Raw genomic sequence first — 22,232 nt, 5'->3', positions numbered from 1 at the left:
GTTAAACAAGTTTTGATAACAGTCCGATCGAACAGAATATTTACATATATCATTCTATATTATAACTTATAAGTAAGTATTAGGATTGTGGTTACTTTATAAAGTATGTAACGTGTAAGTGTACACTATACACTGTACCTACTGCGAATGATTCTATTACTGGCGCCTATATACAATCTATAATTCAGTAAAACCCCTATTGCAAATGCAATAGTTGATTACAGTAGTCGCTCGATAACTTGAAATTATTCAGAAGACTGAGCTAAAAATTCGATTTATAGAAGTTTTTGATTTACTGAGTGTTACAAAATAATCAGGGGAAAAGAAATCAATTCGAATTAAAGAGAGCTGAAAAATATCGAACGTTATTTTTCACCTGCTTCTACTGCCGTGATCACTTTTTTTTGTCAGCGATTGACAAAGAGTCAAAGACTTATACTTTACGGAGCCCATTCCGAGTGACTACGTTTTATTCAATGTCAACAACTGTTTACTCGTTGCAGAGGTTTATTGGTAAAATGGTACTATTAAAGTCTTGATTGAGTAGGTAAAGTACAATAATATATTTTAATCGCGGTCGTAATTAGTTTCATTCCGAGTACGTCAAATAGATTCTACATAATCTTTATGGATGTGAAAAAGATATAATCGCGTAAGGAAAATCGAATTCTAGAGGTTAGGTTGTTAGGTATTATGGATTATGAACAGAGAAAAATTTGGAGTTTTGACGACCTGGTAAAGCTTTGATGATTATATTATAAATATAGATTTTAAATTATATAATTCATTATAATAAAGATAACTCAAATGTCTAAATATTAAAATATTTTAGGGAGAGCTTAAGATGGCTCAGCGAGGGCTAAGCCCTCCTAAGTCCCCCCCCTATTTACGTCCATGTAGATAATAATAATATATTCACTAATATAATATATTACAAGCAGTCAGTGTGTATTAGATCGAAGACCTTATTTAATAATACATTTTTTAACCATACACATTTTTACAGGCACATTATTACTAATTGCTAATAATATATTTTCTTATTAAAAACAAAAAAAACCAGTAAAACCAATATTTTTAACCATACCAATATTGATACAATTATATTGGCAGTCCTAAGTCTGAAAAATGAGAAGGAAAATATTGATTTTTCAAAAAAAGCCTTAGGTGTATAATTATTACTTATAAATAAAAAATATTTGGGTAGGTAACAGGGGTGTCATTTCAGGTTTTTTTTCGGGTGTGCGAAGTTTCAAGCAGGCCATTTTGAAATTTCACCAGGCCATATAAAAATAGATATAGGTACATACGTGTATGTATATTATCCTGCATTCAATTAGTTCCATACATTATAGACCGGTTATTACAATTTAATTTTAATCATATAAATAATTGTGCATTCGTGGCTCGTGCATTATTTTAGGCTTCAGCAAGGCGCAGGCCAATTGTAACATTCTAAAAGTAAGGGGTGCAACCGCTCACCCTGCCACCCCCTAAATGACGCCCCTGGAAGGTAATAAAAATTATACTCAGGCCGCAATTTACGTATATATAAAATATAACCAGGCAGCGATTTACGTATATGCAAAATATGCCCGGGCCGTAATTTACATGATAAACTAAAAATGGGCCACAATTTACAGCGACCCGTTAGTAGATATCTCAAGTATTTTTCATTTGATAAGGTTGTAGGTACCTACCTATACATATGGACCTTTTTCCATCTGTAGGTTAGATACTACTGCACTTAATAGGAAACCTTTTATATATCTATACCTAAAACCAGTAAAACCTACTCATAAAGTCCAAATTATATATTAAAAAGCTAGGCAAGTGGGTAATATTCTGCTGTATCTACATTATTAGGCGTCATTATGTAGTCATGTAGGTTAATGTAATGGGTATGTTAAATTTGAATTCAATGGCATAACATCATTATACACGATTAATGATTCTGAGCGAAGATAGTATAATAACCTAACTCAATATCAGCCTATGTTATATTTTTATTTTAAAATTACCAGTATAATAGTAGGTATAGGTAACTAAAATCATTATTTTCCGTTTAAACATACAAAATCATACAAATTTGAACTTAAAATGTTTATTAAAAAACATTATATATGTAATTTGGTTACATTATTAGATATGATTATGAGAAACATTTTTTCTTTGATTTTTAATTCTTAGTTATAAAAATTAAAAAATTTATAAAGTTTTAATTATAAAATAATTTGCAAATTGTTGTCATTTTGGTAAATTTTGTCAACATTTAAATTTAAAATACTTAAAAAAAAAAGCGGGTAAGTGGGTATCGCTCGGCTGTACATTAGGGGGTGAGGTGGACCTCTGACTAGGGTAGGTTAAATTTGAATGCAATGATAATTGATAGGTATCATTGTATACGAAAAACGATTCTGAACGGAGATGTTTTATCTGTCTAGGGTATATTATAGATTATTCACAATTTTCAAATCTTAGATTTAAAAAGAAAATTTTTTATGAATTTCTAGCTTAAAATAATTTGCGAATTTTCGTGATTTTTACGTATGTTATCAAAATTTAAATTTAAATGCTTGTAAAAAAAAAAAAAATGTGACTACGCATTTCTTTTATTTTTCAACTGCTATTGTAAAAATATTTTAGGAGCTTTGAATTAAATTCTCAAATCTTAGAATTAAAAAGAAAAACTTTTATGAATTTCTATCTAACATAATTTGAACATTGCTGTAATTTTTATGTATTTAGTCAAAATTTGAACTGTAAATGCTTTTATTATATAAAATATTTTTAATATTTTCAACTGCTATTGTTACAATATATGTTAGGACTGTTAGGAGCCTTGTATTTAATTTTCAAATTTTTGATCTAAAAAGTAAATTTTTATGAATTTCTATCTAAGATAATTTGAAAATTGCAGTAATTTTTACGTAATAAGTCAATATTTGAAATTCAAATGCTAATAAAAATTGTGCGTATGTATTTTTATAATTTTTGAATCACTACAAGTATAACTTATGAGAAACTTTGTATTAAAATTTCAAGTATTTTTATTGGGCCAAAAAATTTTATCGACACTTCAAAAAAAAATTTTCAGTAAAATTGAATATTTCAGTTGTCTATAAATATCTCGAAAAAAGTCAAAATATTTTGAAAATTAAATAATGTAAAGAAAACGCCAGCCTAAATAACTGTTAAAATTTTCAAGTATCTACGACTTATACTTTTTGAATAATAACAAATATTTAAAATCAATTAGGACGCATTTTGCATAAGGCATAGTTAATCAATTATTCCAAAAACTTTGCATGTAGTTATCATAATTCATAATACCTTATATTATTATCATAGATGGTGTGAGAATAAATTGTTATCATTACGCGATTTCATAAAAATTTAAAACTCAAACGCTCAAAACATTTTTCCTATAATGACGCTTCAAATTTTCTCTATAGCTATTTGAAGCAAAACTTATGGAAAACTTAGTGTTAAAATTTATAACCTTAGATACAAATACAAACAATATTATTAATTTTGAACTACAAAAAAATTTGCAAATATTCATGGTTTTGACGAATTTCTGTCAATATTTGAAATTCAAATGCTAATAAAAATTTAATTTGAATTTCCGGTTGACATTTTTTTGTGATAAAGATTGACAAATTTGTAAGGAATCTTGTATTAAATTTTCAAATCTTAGATTTAAAAAGAAAATTTTTTATAAATTTTAATCGATATAAATTTAAAAAAAAACTAATAATGATCGAAAATTGCATATACCTATGAATAGTTCAACTTAAGTCAAAAATGTTTGAAAATTTCATGGTGGATAGAATATACTTATATAAACATTTGGTGAAAATTTCATGTATCAATGGTGATTTGTTTTAAAGTTACATCAAAAATAAAAATCGATTTTGTCGAAAACTGATTGTGCGTAAAATTTCCCGTTTTCCCCTTAATTTTTAGTTTGTTTATCCCGATTATTTAGAAAAATATTTCTATTTTTAATTACTCTTTTTAATATTTCTACTTTGACTGCCAAAGTACCAACTAGATTCACTTTCTGATCGAATAAGGTACTGAAGTCAAGAATCAAAGCCCTTTTACTTCCCCAAAACATGATGACAGACACAAAAAAAAATATTCATGGTTTTAGTCAATATTTGAACTTCAAATGCTAATAAAAGAAAATTGCGCCTATGTATTCCTTTAATTTTTTAATCACTATAAATATAACTTATGAGAAACTTTGTATTAAAATTTCAAGTATTTTTATAGGGCCAAAAAGTTTTATCGACACTTCAAAAAAAAATTTTCAGTAAAATTGAAAATTTCAGTTGTCTATAAATATCTCAAAAAAAGTCAAAATATTTTGAAAATTAAATCATGTAAAGAAAATGCCAATCTTACGACTTATACTTTTTGAATAATAACAAATATTAAAAGTCGTTTGAGGATAAATCGTTATTGTTACGCTATTTCGTAAAAATTTAAAATTCAAACGCACTTAAAATTTTTCCTATAATGATGTTTCGAGTTTTCTCTATAGCTACTTGAAGGAAAACTAATAGAAAACTTAGTGTTGTATTTTTATCCTTAGTTATAAACACAAACAATTTTATGATTTTTCAACTTCAAAATTACTTGCAAATTTTCGCGTTTTCGACAGATTTCGTAAAAAATTGAACTATAAACGTTTATTAAAAAAAATTGTGACTTACGATTTTTAATTTTTTTTAGCTACAATAAGAAAAACTCATAAGGAACCTTGTATTAAATTTTCAAGTTATTTTGGTCGTATTTTTTACCGGCACTTCAAAAAAAAATTGAAAATTTCAGTGGCCTATAAATAACTCATAAAAAGTCAAAAATTTGAGAAAATTAAACTGTATATAGATAACGCTAACATAAACATTTGGTGAAAATTTCAAGTATTTACAGTGATTAGTTTTTGAAGTACAACCATATAAAAAAATCGATTTTTTTGAAAACTGTTGGAATATGTTTACTTTTGACCCCTATAATGCACCAAGGATATTCACTTTTACATCAGAAACCACCCCCAAAGTTTGAAATTGAAGCATTATTTCGACTAGTTATGCTGTACACAGACACAAAAACAAAAAAAAAAACAAAAAAACACATCATTGTAAATTCAATACATTTATCACTTCGTTCAGAATCTAAAACATGACTATAATATTATGTACCTTAAATAATGTTTAAACTGATATTTTATCAATTCATGAATAACCTTGTATTAATTTTTTGAGTTATTTGGCCAACTGCGTGCATGCCAAGTGAAAATTAAAATAAAATTAATAAAAATCGAAAATTTCTCATGGCCGTGAATAAAGTGAAAATATTTTATCATCCATGAAAAATTCTACTAAAAACATTTTGTGTAATTTTCAAATGTCTACTGTTCATTTTTTAAGTAGGTACAAAGAATATATTAAAAATAGATTTACAAGAATTTGTTAATTTACGATTGAGTATCTAATATCGTAAACATTTTAAAATCCAAACATTCATAAAAATGAGTTTTACTTTCTTAAAAACTTTGTTTTTATGCTACAGATAAAAATTTTGAAGAATCTTCTACTATAAAAGCTAGTAAAAGAAGAGTTTTAAAAATTTAGTGATTTTGACAAACTTTTTTACCAAATTTTTACATCTGAAAATCAAAAAAATCATTGTTTATTTATTATTTGAGCCACTTTTTTTTAAACATTATAAGGTTATAAGAAACTTATGTGAAACCTTGTATTTTATTTTCCAATTATTGAACAAAGAATTATCCATCGATAAGTTAAAAAAATCAAAAATTACTCATGGCCATAAATAGCTCAAAGAAAGTAAAATATATTTTGAAATTTTTTTTCTGTATATCAAATGAACATATTAACATTTGGTGTGATAAGTTAACTAGTAGTAAGTACCAACCGAAGTATCTACGGTTATTAATATTAGAGTTATACCAAAATAATAAAAAATAAATAATATATAATACTCATAAGTTGGTTAGGTCCTAATAGACATAATAAATATTTCCCCAATTATTTTCTCGACTTATAGTTAGGTTAACGTTAACCTATCTTTTTTTTTGTTATATTATTTTATTTTTAGATGGACAATTGACTCATTATTTATTATAAATTACCGTTTGGCGATTAGGTATCGTTAATAAAAAAATTACTGTAGTTACAGATGTACAAAATAATATTGTGATAGTTATAGTATACAGATATTAAAAATAACAAAAAACATTACCTACCTGTAATTTGTAGTATTATTGTGTTACGCTAAAACAACTATAAAAATCAAAAATAACCTATTTCATTTTAGTGTTATTCGATATTAAATTTTTATTTTTTCGAACTATTCCAATGCTCCATTGCGCCATAATCCGTTTCTCCATTCAAATAATCCAGCCTGACTGATCAAGCTAAATATCAGGTATTCGAGTACGATGTGACACTGTGGTCATACCGAACTACCGAAGGTACTGAATACACGGTTTGAAGTTAAAACGTTAAAAAAAAATAAAAAAACGTTTTAAGTTGTAACGTGGGTACGTTGAAATTTTGAATTCGTCAGTGTTCTACCGACCGCGACAATAAGCATGCCTCACTCGACACTCATCAGTCATCAATCGCATATTATATTCATATTGTGCTCGTTTGTTTACTCAAGATACAGCACGTCGCACGTGTTTTAAACGACTGGACGTTTTAATTAATTTATCAATATTAATTTACATTACTTATACCTACACATTTTATTATTTTAGGATTTTACGTTATTAATCATTATAATATTTTATTACTTGCTTTTTGAGTACCTAATTTTTTAAACGAAAACGTATAATAATAATAAATAATTACAAGAGTACTATACAATAATATTTAAAGCATAACATATTTTAAGTTTTTATTTCACTCATTAAAATGGCATTATACATAAGACTATTAAGACATGAGTAGTACCTTATATTAATTAATAACTATAATAATTGAATATTGTGAAGGCGTCTACTTAGTTAAAACTTGACTTTTATGAATAAAATTATGGTTACAATAAAATATATAAAACAAACAAAAAGAATATATTAATCAATAATGCAATCACAGCCTGTAAATAAAAACATATCAAATTACATGTAAACATTTAACATAAAATAAATAACACACGTACACGGTAGCCCACTAAAGAGATTTTTAAGTTACAAATAACAGAAGATTTTATCAACCAGCTAATTTATTATAAAAAAATAGTCTTTGGTGTGAACCCCACTGTGTACATAAATATAAAATTAGATCTGAACTTGTAATTTATAATATTCAAAATTTTGGTAAGTGTGTTTGAACATTTTGATTTGATCAAACATATTAAAGCTTAGTTAATAATAATAAAAACTAAAGATAATTTATGTTCAAAAAACGTCCCAAACAGTAATTAAAATATGTAAATATAATAATCTTATATAACAAATAATATATCAAGGCACAATTTTTAAGGCACTAGGGTAACTTATTGTTAGCACATGTAGCGTTTGAATATGTTATTAATAGCTCATAATAAAACAGTCTTCTTATAAATTACTAACGTGTATTACAATATTTTTTATAAGCCATTCTTCATTACTCAAATATCCAGTCACAAGGGAGCTTTGGCATTTTGGATGCAGGCCATGGCAAATATCCAGCTGTTTTAAATACCCAATAATCATATGAAACTTTTCCAATCAACAGCAGAAGTACTGACAATTCAGCAGCAATAACATAATACATATAATGTGTCCAATCAGCTTTTTTAATGCACACTAATTTTTGATCCAAGTCTATTACCTATAAAATATCAACAATGAAATTAGAAACTAATTGATTTGATTTCTGGTATGACTAATTGGACAACCTGAGAAACCAAAAATGATATTAAACCATAGATAAATGTGTCTATAAGTTTCATATGAAATGATTACTAAAAATATAATATTTTATATTCTCATGTATACTCTTAATTGTTAACTTTGATGAACACAAATTTTCAATATTTCAAAAATTATTTACACATTGATAGACAGCCCATATCATAACGTTCATGATTTTAAAGTTGCACGTTCTGCATGACTGATATAACATTTAGTTTATATACATTTTAACATTGAATCGTTCAAACTGTCCAAAAAGTGCTGTTTAGTTGTCAAGTACTATGGAAATAATGTTCATCAACGTGGATTCCTATGAGCCGTTATAACAATTATTATATTTTCAAAAACCTTTAATAAACCAAAATGTATTTATGGTTTTTTAATTTTTACATTAATTTATTGACAAATATAAAACAACATATTCATTTTCTTTAGAAGATAAAATTAAAATAAGACAGCTCTTTTTTAGTTATATTTACTGTGCTATAAATCTGGAAATTAAACTTGCCAATAAACAATAAATTATTGTTCTTATGTGGATAAAGTAAAATTAATTTGAACACTAGATATTTATAAAAATAATTTAAAACTGGATTTACTTTTACTTTGTACTGCATATTACTGCATAAAATTTCATTGTAGTCTGGAATATGAATATGATTTGTTAATAACCAAATCTGGAAGTAAAAAACTTAAATCAATGAGCAATTCTTTCATAAGATTCATAATAAGATTAAATAATGTATAATAATATAATTATTAAGACTTGGTTGTTTATACACTTCAAAATACTGTAATATGCATGCATTTATACAATAAAAAATTACGAAATATGCAATCAAAATGTGCACTAAAAATTATAAAATATGCATTTTTAGCCAATAAAAACATAAAAATATGCACGAAAATTATTATAATTCATAGAACATAAATATTTAATTTTTATTAACTAATAGTTATTTTTAATTATAATTATTGTTTTTTTTTTTTGAAATACAATTATTTAAAATTTACATAAATACAACCGACTCAGCAATTTAAGTTGTACTAATACATTGTCCAGTTGTCGCCATATACAAAATTCTATTATTGTTATATATGTTAGATATCTAATAACCTACCATAGTCCTAAACAAACATTTTAATTAACATTTATATTTTATGTCAATGCGTGATAGATTTTAGTTACCGCCTATCAAACTTAGACAGGTATACACATTGTGGAATTCATTGTATAGTTCATTAATTTAAATTGTTTTTTTAATAAATGCACTGAAATATGCATTTTTATTTTCAAAATCTCAAAATATGCGATTGAATACAAAACTATTAAATATACAAAATCAAAATATTATTATTTGATTCAATAGAACATTAATTAAATTTATACCTAGGTTAGCATTAAATTGGATAAATAGAAAAAAATATGCAATTTTATAAACATCCAAGCCCTAATAATTATATAATACTAGTTGAACCTGTGAAATTTAGCCTATATTCTGCCAATAGGTCTAATAAATTTTTGTCTCAATCGATTCAGCAAATGGAATGGTATGTAATTCTGGAAATTTTACTTTTCTGCCAAAACAGCACATACCTGGTGCCTAATTGTTAAATTGGAATGATCTACAATATATGAATAATTTATCCATTTTTCCAATAACCACGCTTGGACGAATACAGTAATTATAATTATACCAAATTTCATAGAAATCAGTCCACCAATTGGAATTGGAATACATAAAGGATAAACAGAGAGAAATCCATTTCTATAGATATAGCTTTATTATATAGATCTGTTTGTCAAACATGCATTCCTAAATGGCTGGACTGATTGCAACAAAATTTGGTACAGAGATATATTAAACCTATGGGCAGAAGATAGGTTAAAAAGTGCTTGAGGCGTACAACTACCAATCAATATTTTTTGGGGAGGCGTAATTTAAGAGGTAGAATTTTTTATGGACTATGAAGTGTACAGTTAAAAAAAACAATTAAGGGATATATTATGTTATAATAATATAATAATAATAATAAGCAACTATCACTAATAGCAACCATTTATAAATAAACAAAAATGTCCATAGTAAATCTCAAAATGTCTGTTTGAGCACCTCCCGAGGTTGGGCCTTTTAAATTAGCCTATTATCTGCCCATAAGTCTATATAATATATCTCTGTACTAAATTTTGTCGCAATCGGTCCAGCCGTTTAGGAATGCATTAAGGACAAACAAACAGACAGAAATCCATTTATATATACATAGAAGATAGATAGATGATAATTGTAATTACATAGTAAATACTGACTGGCTATTTAATAACATTAAAAATTAAAAATCAATAAATTTTAAAGTAGAAATATATAGTAAGGAATTTCGATTTTTAATATCAAATAAATTATCTATACTATAATTTAATGGCAAATACCATTAATTAACATTTAGATGATAAACTACATGTTATATTTTTAATAAATATACAATTTGAATAATTTTACCACCATGAAACGTGTTAGTTGGAAATCAAATTAAGTGAGCCAACTATAAAAATTAAAAATTATAAGTTACAATCAACAAAATGAATATGTTATTGTAATAAAATATCTTGTATAATGAAAAAATAAGTTAACAATGAAATCTAAGATAAATGTTAAATTTTTATATAATGTGACTCAAAACTAATCAATTTAAATATTTATCATCATCATGACAAATTTCAGCACCTAACCTACCTACATTTATAAACTATAACAGACCTTTAATGATTTTGCAGTACTGCAGTCACATTGGAGTTCATTTCCACCCAAGTTCACAATATGTCCCTCAAATCTAGTAAAGGAGTTTTGAAGTATATACATAGGCAACTAGAAAAAAAAATAAAAGCAATGAGTATATTAATGTAGATACTTAGATACTAAAAAAATCGAAAGTCATTCTACTATGTAGGTTCCAAATATACCTTGTTATTGAGTAGGTCACAGTAATGAATTTAATACATTTTAATTCAATGATAAACACTATAATATAAAAAACAATTCTGAGCAGAGTGTTAGCCTTTGCATCTAATAATATTTTATAATTTATTTATATTATTATAAGTAACTTAGAACTAGTTTTTACTAATAACTAGGGTTTGCAACTTCTTGCACTTAAAACTATCGAAATATGCTGTCAAAATTGTCAAAATACGCAGCTAATTTTTTATTTTGTTTTTAAAAAACACATAAAGTATATTATTATTTATTAATTACTAATATAAAAATAAAAATCTAAAAATTAGGTAAGTACTTAATGTAATAAAAATAATTTTTACATGGGTTACTCATCTGTATTATCTTCATGTTCATGTCATCAGAGATATGATTAACGAACGAACACATACTGATTTTCATTTCATCGTACAATTCATACCCGGCTAATAACTGATTACTTTGGAGAATTTGAATTTATATTTTTTTTATGATAAATCTGTTTGAGTATAGGATTCATTAGGTTTTACCACAACTATACAAAAATTGTCGATATTATCGATAAAAAAGTTGATTATTAAGCGATAAAGAGACTATCATCGTAAACAGACGTACGTGTTAGATATGACAGACTACGACCAACCAATTATGATTTTTCCCAACAATTTTACATTTATAAAAATATAAAAATTTGAAATATGCCCAAATATACCAAAAATTGCTCAAATATGCGTTTTTCTTAAAATATGACGAAATATGCAAAAATATGCAAATTCAAACTTAGTATTTAATTTTGTCAATTCATAAAATAAATTTATAATTCACTTAGAAAAGACTACGAAAACTAAAAAAAAACATGTAACTGCAAGCATTCTCAAACCCTACTAATAACATATCATATTGTTGATATTTAATAGTATATACTGTAGCTAAGTAGAATAGTACAAATAACTTAGAAACAGACTAAATACTTTAAAAATTTCATTGAGTATGGAAAATGATATAAGCTATTGAAAAAAGTTTCAAAGTCCTTATGATTAATAATTTTTAAATTACAACAAAATCACTAAAAACAATTAATGGAAAAATTATAGTTTATTTATTAAATTTGTATAGTTAAAATATTCAACTTAACTAAGGCTGAGGGAAGGCCTAGCCACCCTATGAAGTTGTGAAATACCCAAAGCTAAAATAATGATCATTAGGGTCTGGAATTGTATGCATTTGCATATTTCATTTATAAAATTAAAAAGTAACTAGGGTAAGACACAAATTTGAATCTTAACCTAATGTGTTGGTATGCAAAATTAAATACTGCATATTTGGAACATTTTTAGTTTTTATGCATATTTAACCATTTTTTTGAAATATAAATTCATATTTATGAAAAAATAGTATTAAGTTATTAATACTAAGACTTAATGCTATGTCATACGTAAAACCTGCAAATGAGGGGAAAAAAAACTTTGCTAAAAATCAATATGCATTTTTATTTGAAAATTTATCCAAGTCTTTAGTAGTTAACTATAATACTTCAGGTAACTTTGAAATATTGTATTATAAAAATATACTAATTTTGTTTTAATTGATTTTTGTTCACGAGTTTCTTAGATGAGTGAATGTTCAAAATGCAACATACAATTAAATACATCATACAAAATACAATTAAATTATATCAACTAGGCATTTATACATTTTTTTGTTCTATATTAATCATTTAATGAATTATATACAATTTAAACTAAATCAATTTAATTAAAACACATTTTTGTTCACATATTTATGCATATTTGAATGAAAATCAGTACATAATATATGCATGCATATTTCATACATTTTTAGTGCATATAATTCCAAGCCCTAACGATCATAATATGTATTATTGAGTAAAAAATTTAAACCATACTTAAAAATTTCTACTATAATATTTGTTATTAATACATAATAATCTTAAACGCTATGTTCTCATGACAATTAAAAAATAAATATCATAATGAAAAAACATTTAATTCATTGTAATAAAGTAAATATGAAAATATAAAAACTTGAAATTTATCACATTAGGTGCAATTTAATTTTCAGACAGAATGGTTAGATTGTCAGAACTCAGAGTAAGTATATAATATTGTTCTTAAATACTCTTTCAATTTGTCATATAATGATATAAACATAGGACAAAATGCATCTATAATTATTATTATCAAGTCGCATGAACCTGCATTCCTATATCAGTAATTTGGCATTTCCCAACTCAACATTATGAGTATTATGCGTAATATTATCAATGATTTCCAACTATTATCAACTATGCTATAATATTATATAGAATACAATTTATTTTATTACAACTGGAAAAGTGTGTGCAGTTTTTAGTAATATTATTACTTATTATTGTGAAATTATTTACTTTTAATTTAACATATTATATTGAAAAGTAACAATATTGTCTTTGAAAAAATTATTAACAAGTTAGAAAAAAGTTTTTTATAAATTCAGTACTTTATATCTTTTTTATATGCCATTGATTACCTACTTTTGACAAATGTCAAATTTCAGAGCTATGATGACCTAAAACTTTTATCACAACATTATAAATTGGTTACAGAACTACTAAAATCAGAAATTAAAATGATACCAAACACATTAAATATGTATCAACAAAAAAATAAAATTATTCTATAAAAATATAAATATACTACTAAATTTAAATAGTGCTTAATGTGGGAACTCAAAAAAAAATCTTGGAAATAATTAAGCCACCCTAATTGTATAACCCTAGCTATATGCCTGACTTGAGATGTCTATAAAAAAAATGTGCTGGTGTATTTAAATTTATTTAAGTTAGTTAGTTAGTTTATAGTTAAGAACTGAAAAAATTGTTCTAGCTTTTTGACCTAGGATAAAAATTATCAACTAGATGCCATTTTCTAGCAGAAACCACACTTTAACACAGAAGATTGAAACATTTTTATTGATCCTAATTTTGGAAACAAAAAACAACACACATCATTTGTATAACCAATAAATTCATCACTCAAAATCAAAAGTCAGTAAGTTGTTAACATATAATTATTATTGTAATGGAACTATACTTACTGTTTTCAATTGATTTAGTTTCAAACTCAGAACAGCATAGTTTTCTATAAAAGTTGAACCTTCCAATGACAAAAGGTTAGATATTTTATTTTCATCAGCATAAAAAAATCTCAAAGTTTTGTAAGTTTGATCTGTTACTAATACATCTATATTGGTGATCTATAAAACAGTAACACTCAAAAATATATTATTTAAATTTTAAATATTTGCAATTTTTTACATTATTGTTAGTGACATTTAATAACACAGTGTTTTCTGGTAAGTTTTCCGGTAAACTTGAAAGTTGTTTATTTGAACAATCTACTTCTACGGTATGTAGTGTCTTTGTTTCTTGTACCATTTCTATACCATGCCACTTACAACTACAATTCAATGGACAATCTTCGTATAACTAAATTATTAACAGAAATTAAAAAGGTAATTCTTATACTTTGTTGATTAAAAATTTAAATATTTAAGAACTAATATTACCTTGTTAATAATTTCTACTTGATTTAATGCAACCTTCTCAGTGGAATTGAACCAGTGAAATGACAGTGATGACATACAAAATGTTTCATTATATTTTTTAAAATACAATTTGTACTTGGCATTTCTTGATCTTTCCATAAGATCTAGAAGACTTGCACAATGAATTTTTACGTTATCTAAAAAATATTAGACAAATAAAAAGTTTAAAACAGTTTTAATTTTTACATGAATTGATGAGCTTAATTACTTGAAACGTCCAACCAAAACATCGGCACTTGACTTTTTATGGTAGGTAAACTTGATATATTTACATTGGAAAAATCTAACATAGCTAACATTTTAAGATTTTCCAACGCTAGAGGATCTTGCCATTCTGTACCAAAAGCATTATTCGATAAATTTAAGCAAGTAATTTGATGCATGTACTCTAAACGACCAAGTAGTCGATTAATATAACTATTTGTAATTGAAAATGAGATCAAACGGCTTAATTCAGGAGAAAATTTTCCAAAATTAAAATTGTCAGCTGTCATATTGTAAATGTGTAAAGCTGTGATTGTTGATAACTTAGCACCTAAAATATTTAGAAATAAATAAGTATCAATGCATTATACTAAATAGATTTAACTTTAATGATTATTATTTTTAATGTATACGGGTAAATATTATAAGATTGCCTTGCATTAATAATTATTAATTACCTATTTATCATAGGAATTTAATAATGAAGAAAACTATTTGCGTGGATCAAACATTTTGGAAGGTATTTCACATATTTCATATTAAGATTAAATTTAAAAATCAGATATTTTAATCAAAGTTTTAAGCCTTAATCCTAAATAGGTATTTAGGGGTTTCCACCATAACCTTAAATAATTAATACAAAAATAACCCAAATGAGTAATGTTATTTTATTACAAAGCAAATTAATTTTGAATCAAAGTACATTAAAAATGTTGTATGCAGTAATAATTTATTCTATACCTGAACACTCAAAGTTTTTTATTAAATCTTCATTTGACTGAACTTGGCAGCAAAATAATGCTGAATCACCAGTTTTCACGCATTTACATTTATTTTGTAATGGACAAGACTCTGCAGGTTGGTTGTAACATAGTGGTAATTCATTACATTGAATTATTGTTACATAAATGTAGAAAATAAATACTATAAGAAATAAACTTCTTTTACTCATATCTGCAACAAATGTAAAGTAAGTTAGCAGTTTATTGAAACCTAAAAACCAATACGTATACAAGAAAAATGTCTGTTTCAATTAATGTCTCTATGAACAAAATTATTTATGAATTCATAGTTGTTTACTTGTTATATTGACATTCAAATCAAGCATTTAGAGGACTAAAACCCCTTTATCCACCAATCTATTTATTAGTTTATTCTTTACCTATTCTATTGATATCAATACTACTATGTTAATACTTAAGTACTTATAAAGATCATTATCATGCTTTAACTTTAAAATCATAAGCGTGCGCAAGAATTTTTCACAGGGTGTGCAAAATTATTTTAGTAAGTGTTACTTGATCTACTATAATTCAGTAAGATAAATATTGTCTCTATATCATAATAATTAGTTTATTTTATAATTAAATTTAAATTTTTTAGGCACTGTTTTATTGATAGCGAAAATAAAAAATATTAGATGTAAATTTAATATTATTATTGACTATTACATAAAATAAAAACAATTATTAATTTACATATTATTAGATGTACAACTAATTTCACTTAATAGTCAATAGTATTAACATTTATGATGGTAATCTTATCTGTATTAGTGTCGGTGTTTTGAACTCATCAATAATTTCCTCCATATCTAATGAGTTTGCAATTTCTTGTTCAATAAATACTATCAGTAAGGCATCTAATCTTTCTTAAGCCATTGTACTGCGTAATTTACTCTTAACTATTGTCATTTTTGAAAATGCTCTTTCAAAAGAACAACTAATGACTGGCATGATACCTAGTAAATTCTTGTAGAACTTTAAATATATTTTCAAAAATTCTCAATCAATCTGTTCCATCCGTCTAGTTATCTAACTCAACCATAGAGTTATGGTACTATTATTACTTCCTCTTGGTATGTCTTCTTTCTATTTGTGTAAATCAGTGGTTTCCAACCTTATTTATTCTACGCCCCCTTTGTAGATTTTCAAAAATCTCGCCCCCCCACCACCAATAAATTGAAAAAATTATAATCTTTTTGTTTACCTTACATTTTACAAATAAACTATATAATATTTGGAAAGACTACTTTTTTATTGATGATAGTAATTATAAAATATAAATAATTGTAAATAATATAGTATTATAGTGGAATTATAAATTGATGTGAGTAATTATTATAATAAATTAGTAAAAAATATAAATAATAGAATGTATAATAAAATTCTATAATCTATAACGATAACTAGTCTTTATTAATTTTTCATTTTTTCTCTTAATTTTAAATAAAATAACATTTAATAAATAAAAATTTTACTCTGTGATGACTGCTTGCGCCTCCCCAGCGATGTGTATACGACCCCCAAGGGGGGCACACCCCCAGGTTGGGAACCACTGGTGTAAATAGTCTGATTTCAGTGTTGAGTTGATCAAAAATAGTTTATATATGTTTTTTTCTATTTATAGTTTTAATAAATTACCAAAACTAACAATTAAATCTAATGTATCTTGAATGTAATAGAATTTGATGCCATTTAACATTTTAGCAATAACATGGTTATATCTTCATTTCTTATTTTGTACTTTGAAAAAATGTCGGGAATCAAGTTCATAATCTACTTTGGACTTTGATTGGTATTTTAAGCCTTTTTACTTCAGGTATAGATACACCAATTTTAGTACAAATCATTTTAGTTTCATCAAATATTGTCTAAAATGTTTCATATGATCTCATTGTTTGAAGAGTTTTGCAAAGCAAAGATTAGTGTAACTGCTGTATATAAATCCAAGTTAGGTGATTGTAATGTGACTCTAACTTTGTTTACTAAATTTAGATTAGGGCTTAACATACACAAAAACAAATTTAAAAGTTTTCAAAGAATAAATGAGATCTTTTGTTTTGGTTCTTACATCTGGATGATTTGTTGAGTTTGATATTTCCTCCAATGTTTTTAGTATTGCTGTATAATTATGTTTAATTGCCTCAATTGCTTCAGAACGGCATATCCATCTAGTAGTTGACAGTCTTCAATGTTTTTACTTTATATTCTTTGAAGTTTTAATTTTTCATAATATAATAATATAACATGACATACACAACCACCTTCAATTAAATTATAAACTAACTGAATTCAAAATGTCACCAAAAAATCAAATGTCTCATGCTTTTCTTTTCAAATGGAATCTACTAACACAAGGTTTAAAATAGGTACCAAATAATACTACAATAGATATAGATATATTTTTATTACAATTATTATTATCATTAATATTATTAGTTATAGCATTATCTCAGGTACAGAGTATAATTTATGTATTATACATAATAATGTGATATATATATACATATATGTGATACAGAATAAATTATACACATGGCTAAATGCCTAAATATATTTAGTAATATATAGTATATTTATCCATGATTATACCAACTCTCAATAATTAGTTTTAAATAATTAAACAATTTTTCATCAAACATTTTAAGCAAGCACAAATTTTTGCAGTATGCAACAACACACCCTATTCACACGCCCATGTTTAAAATGTATAAAGCAGGAACTATACAGATAAGGCCAAGATTGTTACAAGTAAATTTTTTACTACCTATTCATATTGAGGGAAGTTCTAGAGAAAAAATTTGTCTCTTTTTAAACAATGTAAGGTATGATTATCGGTGGAAATTGGAAAATAATTTATCACTTACCTACTCCTAATAAATCATTACTTCTCATACCTAATCTTGTTTAAAATGATATAATTAGAAAAAAATGAAACTTAAGTAGTTTTATGATTTACCACAATATAATAGTAAAAGGTATACATATAATATAATCCAAATAAATAATTTATAGTAGGTAAAGTATAAAATATAACAGTTTTTTTAATTTTGTACAAATATTTTCCATTTCTAAATCCTTATACATAGGTAGTTATATTACAATTAACTAATAACTATTGCCTATAATTTCAATTTCAAAGTATTTTTAGATTATTTATGTTATTAAATATGGCAGTATACTAGTATCAAATACATATTTGTAAAATTCAATGAGATTAAAAACATTTTAATAATAAATACTAAAAATAAAAAGGTACCTATATTAATAAATGTTTAAATTACTACCTACCTAGTTAGATGAATTACTTATTAAACACACAAGTTCATATAGACCTTAATATTTTTATAACTAACAAAATTATTATAGAGCTGCCAATAAAAATAGATGATTAGTGAATTATAACATCTGTTATTTGTAATAAATTAATTGTATGAGCTATATACCATTTGCGTTACACACTTATCTATAAGTATTAATATGGTTTACAAAATGTTTATGGAAACATATGATCAATTATTATTTTTCTTGTTTAACATTGGTTTGTAAAACTAATTAAAACACTTTGTATCACATTAATGGTTAATAGTTGATATATCAGTAAAAAATAACCTTCAACCACTTCAGCCACCTTGTTGACAAAACATAATATGTAATAACAATAACAGAAGCAATGACTAACTGTAGCATAATTATATTTCTCACCTAAACAGCAAGTTGGGCGGAATTATCTTAATTATAATTAAACAACAACATATTTCTTAAATTAAATCAGTCGTTGGCAAGTAAAAAAGTAATATAGAGCCACCTAGGTAATACAAAAAAAAATAGAATGTAGATACTTTTAAAAATATAATTAACACTAAAAGCAAAACGCAAAAGACAACAAATTGCAATAACACTAATAACTGTAACAAAATACTATAAACAAAACCGAGAAAAATGTTTTTAAAACAATAATATTAGGTATGGGGTACCCAGTGGCCAGTACCCACATAGTATGTGGTTATCATTGATTATTCACGGTTTGTTTTATCAATAATATAGTATCAAACATTCAAACAGTGTAGTCATTTAAAACATTTCATAAAATATAACATTATATCTACATTATTATTCAATTTGAAATTAAAATTAATATTATGTACCTAAACATATTATACTAATAATATTTTGGTACCTACTCAAGTATTTAATATTAAGTACCTAATACGTATGACTTCAGAGTTCAGAATTTTAAACACCTGCTAATTTATAAATCATGATAAGTGGAACCTTATGGTTAGAGGCTTAGAGCACAGATTTTTATGCACTAAAAAGTATTGAAAATGTCATATAATAAATCATATAATATGCAGTAAAAAACATAAAAATATACAACAAAACAAATATGCAAGAAAATTAATTTTTTTATACATATTTACAAATTAAACAAATTATAATAATTAATTTTCATTAATACTAAAAAAAAATTTGAAAATTTCTTGAACAACTTAATACATTTTTAAAATTTTAGGTACACATAAAATAACATTTTTCGTAATAGATTATTCATCTTATCTTAATTTTAGTTATTATTTAATGCCAACCAAATTTGTTTTTAATATTTCTACTGGACAAAATATTATTTATTTTTATACTTTTTTTTTTTTAATTTTCGGTTTATTATACAATAGGTACATTTCGAATTTTGTAAAAAATATGCATGAATCATAAGATATACAGAAATATGCAAACCCAAATTTTAACATTAGGGACTTACAATCTAGATTCACATTATGATTCGTGAAGACTGAAGATACTGACAAAAATCCAAAACAGAGAAAAGGGAAAAAACATATGATTGCATAGAAATTCGTGCATTATTTATGGGTTTCAATAAAAATTTTACGTTTAGGAACGACAAAATTGAGATAAACAAACAAAAATTGGTCAGTGGTAACTGAACTAGCCGTATTCTCTCACTCCATCATCTATAGGGCTAATATCCGGCTGATCTTGATATTAATCATGACGTCGTCTAATGGGCGATGAGTGCAGATGACTCCTGATTCCGATAGTGTGGTATCTAAATTATTTATGGAACATTTAGTTACAACAGTTTAAGCAATAAAATATCATCAATCACCATACAGTCCGTCAGTCCTCATCTGAGATTTGTTTAATATATTTTGTTATAAATTATATTACCTACTATACAGGGCTGACTTGAGGGGTATGGAGGTATGGAGCCTCAATGAAAAAAGTGGCGCATACAAGTTGCCTCCCAAAATATACGAATTGCCTCCAGCCCTTATCGTAAATAAAAGGGTTAATTTACACTAGTTGCCTCCGATAGTCCGATGACCAGGTAGTTCATAATTATATACGAGTTGCCTGCCAAAAATGTTCACACTAGTTGCCTCCCATATAGAATAAAGTAGGTAGTGGTTTATAAACTTCATTGAACAGTTCCACATAAATAGGACATAGGTATTGTTTATTCAGTACTAAAAATATCAGACTTGGTAAAAACAATAATGATATAAAAATAATCAATACAAATAAAACATATTTTACTACCAATTAAAAATATATAGTGCAGTTAAAAAACATCAGTCTTAGGTATAATATATAGAATAATGTTATAATAGTAATTTTAGACAAATATTTGCTGTATGGGATACATTTGAAAAAAAAAATTATATATATTTATTACTCATTATTTGTAAAAAAATTATTCAACTATAAAAATAATAAATCAATAAGTCGAACAAAATAGGAAGTAGTACCTATTATTAGTTAATAACATAAATGCATGGCATATAATAATAATTTAATATACCTACTATGTATATTGTATATGATGGTAAATTATTTATAACATTTCTTAGGCTTGTATTTTTTAGCCAATATTTGTAGGTTCTCAAAATTTGATATTTTTTTTCACTCAGCTTTTTTATTTGGATATCAATGAAAATTATTTTAATATAATGGTATCAAACATTAAATATGAAAGTAATATCGTATAACAAAAGTCATAAATTACGACTTTGAAATTACAAACTTATTTTGATACATGATGTTTGAAAATGTTTGGAACCACTCATATATTTATTATACTTGACTAATGATGGGAGGCAATTAGTACTAGACCCTTTTCGTTTATGATAAAATTTAGCCATTTAGGGTACGTCGGGTGGTCGGAAACTCGTACCTATATAGTCGGGAGGCAATTCGTATAAAAATTATGGGTCTTTTTGACTTCGGGAGGCAACTAGTGTGCGCCCGAAAAAAATACGTTCATTATTTAGCAGTAAGTTTACACTTGTCACTGCAGGGCTTAGGGCATCTCCCAGTCTACCACTCCCTCATGATTAAGTTATATAATACATATAATCTAACCACACCCTATCTAGCCTTGATGCTATGTCTTATAATAGGACTCATTCATTACGTACCTATCGCTTATCAGTAATTACAAAAATTGCGAGCCAATGTATTTTTTGGTAGGTATAAATCACAATCACACATTTTTAACCATACCTGTAATAATTAATACCTAACTAGATGTTAAAATAAAGACAGCCTTACGTTTGTATGAAAATTGGAAAGAAAATATTTTTTCAGGGATTCAAGTAATGCAGTAATGCAACAATATGATTTTTTACATTATACCCAATATTGGTAGGTATACAATTTGAATCTAGGGTTCAAGGTCCAATATTAGAATGTGTCGTCGTTGACGTAGGTAAA

The 22,232-nt window shown here is 25.5% G+C and overlaps 1 protein-coding gene across 6 annotated transcripts; it reads right to left on the bottom strand.

Moving 5' to 3' along the window:
- Positions 1 to 6,910: 6,910 nt before the first annotated feature.
- LOC149055489 (protein halfway-like) lies at positions 6,911 to 19,489 on the bottom strand. 6 transcript variants are annotated; one of them, XR_016191550.1, is made up of 10 exons: positions 15,796 to 16,637; positions 15,457 to 15,669; positions 14,720 to 15,046; positions 14,473 to 14,648; positions 14,222 to 14,392; positions 14,002 to 14,160; positions 10,693 to 10,800; positions 8,536 to 8,613; positions 8,076 to 8,246; positions 7,714 to 7,853 (listed from the first exon to the last, which is right to left on the bottom strand). XR_016191550.1 is itself a non-coding variant. In XM_089226593.1 (9 exons), exons 2-9 carry the CDS (start codon positions 15,665 to 15,667, stop codon positions 7,647 to 7,649), a joined length of 1,437 nt encoding a protein of 478 aa, XP_089082719.1. In that variant the 5' UTR covers positions 15,668 to 15,669; positions 19,203 to 19,489; the 3' UTR covers positions 6,911 to 7,646. The 6 variants fall into 6 exon arrangements, 5 of the variants coding, with proteins under 5 accessions (XP_089082719.1, XP_089082720.1, XP_089082721.1 ...); XM_089226593.1 differs by lacking the exons at positions 8,076 to 8,246; positions 15,796 to 16,637 and adding an exon at positions 19,203 to 19,489 and having other exon boundaries at positions 6,911 to 7,853; XM_089226594.1 differs by lacking the exons at positions 8,076 to 8,246; positions 15,796 to 16,637 and adding an exon at positions 18,789 to 19,072 and having other exon boundaries at positions 6,911 to 7,853.
- Between the last annotated feature and the right edge of the window lie 2,743 nt (positions 19,490 to 22,232).

Source organism: Diuraphis noxia, unplaced genomic scaffold (genome assembly GCF_037042655.1).
Source record: "Diuraphis noxia isolate RWA-SAM2 unplaced genomic scaffold, SU_Dnox_SAM2 contig0004, whole genome shotgun sequence".
In the NCBI taxonomy this organism is placed as follows: Eukaryota; Metazoa; Arthropoda; class Insecta; order Hemiptera; family Aphididae; genus Diuraphis; species Diuraphis noxia.
The sequence above is the reverse complement of the archived record's forward strand: the minus strand, read 5'-3'. Positions and strand labels throughout refer to the sequence as shown.